This window comes from Austrofundulus limnaeus, unplaced genomic scaffold (genome assembly GCF_001266775.1).
Source record: "Austrofundulus limnaeus strain Quisiro unplaced genomic scaffold, Austrofundulus_limnaeus-1.0 Scaffold425, whole genome shotgun sequence".
NCBI lineage: Eukaryota > Metazoa > Chordata > Actinopteri > Cyprinodontiformes > Rivulidae > Austrofundulus > Austrofundulus limnaeus.
Genome location: NW_013952827.1, coordinates 335,410 through 336,877, shown reverse-complemented (window position 1 = coordinate 336,877; position 1,468 = coordinate 335,410). Strand labels below are relative to the sequence as shown.

At 33.4% G+C, this 1,468-nt stretch overlaps 1 protein-coding gene across 5 annotated transcripts in view; it reads right to left on the bottom strand.

Annotated features, from left to right (window-relative positions):
• Positions 1–1,468, bottom strand: part of septin2 (septin 2) — a 33,435-nt gene that overhangs the window by 10,267 nt on the left and 21,700 nt on the right. For 4 of the 5 annotated variants that reach the window (XM_014024494.1, XM_014024497.1, XM_014024495.1 and 1 more), the window contains one exon: positions 561–645. In XM_014024494.1, coding sequence (XP_013879948.1) covers positions 571–645 — 75 coding nt within the window. In that variant the 3' untranslated portion in view covers positions 561–570. Of the gene's footprint in view, positions 1–538; positions 646–1,468 lie in introns of all 5 variants that reach the window. The other variant, XM_014024496.1, reaches the window with a different exon arrangement.

Below are 1,468 nucleotides of genomic sequence, written 5' to 3'. Positions count from 1 at the left end.
ATTTTTGAATAAAATAGTCTTTTAAAAAACAAATCAATCTAACAAATTAAACATTTGTATGTTTTAAGTTATTTTGCTCTATGTAAAAGACAGATATTTGCTGCTTGGTCTGGAGAGTGTGGAGAGCTGGTTTAACCAAGGCTGAAGATCCAGAAGACCAAACAGGAGTTGTCCATCTGAAGGACATGCTAGTCTAAAAGACATTTAACCATGAAATGTTCAGTTTGTCATGTTTATATGACATACACCCAGACCCTTGGCCACTTAGGTAGTTTACAAAATTTATGCAGAGTAAAAAAATAAAATAAAAACTTGGTGGACTGATTTAACATGATGTCCTGAGACGTTGCAGCTGATAGGAGTCATAAAACAGAACAGGGGGACGTTAGATGACCTGACGCCCCTCTAGATAAATGTGTTAAATGAGTGAAGGAAAATATGAGTGAGCACCAAYCAACAACCCTAGGTTCTCCCCTGAGAACCAGACCAAACATTTTATGTGCAACCCTGGATATAGTTATACTAGAATATAGCGGACCCTAGGGGGGTTCTCGTCTCACCAAAGACCTCTCACACGTCTCCGTCTCCTTCTCGGTTCTGCATCTGGGCCTGCATCTTGGCAATCATCTCCTGCATTCGTCTCAGCTGCACAACACAAAACGTCTTTATTTGTGACGGCAAAAACATTTTCAAAAGGCAAACCTGTTGCATTTTCTCAGTCCCTTCTGATAAATGCAGCAGTTTTCCAAAATATACACAAATTATAAAAACAGGATTTCTTTTAGGAAATAAAACCTCTCTACCAGACCTGCCTCTCTTTATGGGAAAATAATAATAAAGCATACATGTATGTTTTTCTACATTTAACTATTTTTCTATTTAAAAAAACATGAATGTGAATTATTTTCTCAATACCTTTCAGTTAAACGTTCTCTTTAAAAGTATTTACTCAAATCTACGTCACAGTAGAAATAAATTTCTTTAACACACAGTGAGACTTTAACAAAGATTTAATCATGTTTAGAAATATAAAGTTAGAGTTTTGGTCTCATTCATCAAACTAAACTGTGTCCTGCAGGTCACTCCACAAAACTGAAAACTGGCTTTATTTGATCAAGAAAACAGTAAAAAAAATGAATCATTTCAGTTAATTTGGTCTCAACCTGATGAAAATCAGAGGTGATACAAAACTAAATAACATCTTCTAATGTGGGAAAAATAAAAAGTTTAACTCTGTTCTCTATGGAGGACTGAAATTGTTAGAATTAGAAATAAAAGCAGAAATCTATAAATCGACCAATAAATAAATGAATACACTTAAAATGCACCACTTAAATTAAAAAGGAGAACTTTACCTCATGTTTTATCATTTAATTCACCTTCATATTTATTTTTCCAGCTCAGTTCCAATAAATTATATATTTTACCACATAATTGACATTTTACTTTTTATAAAAATACGTATTTT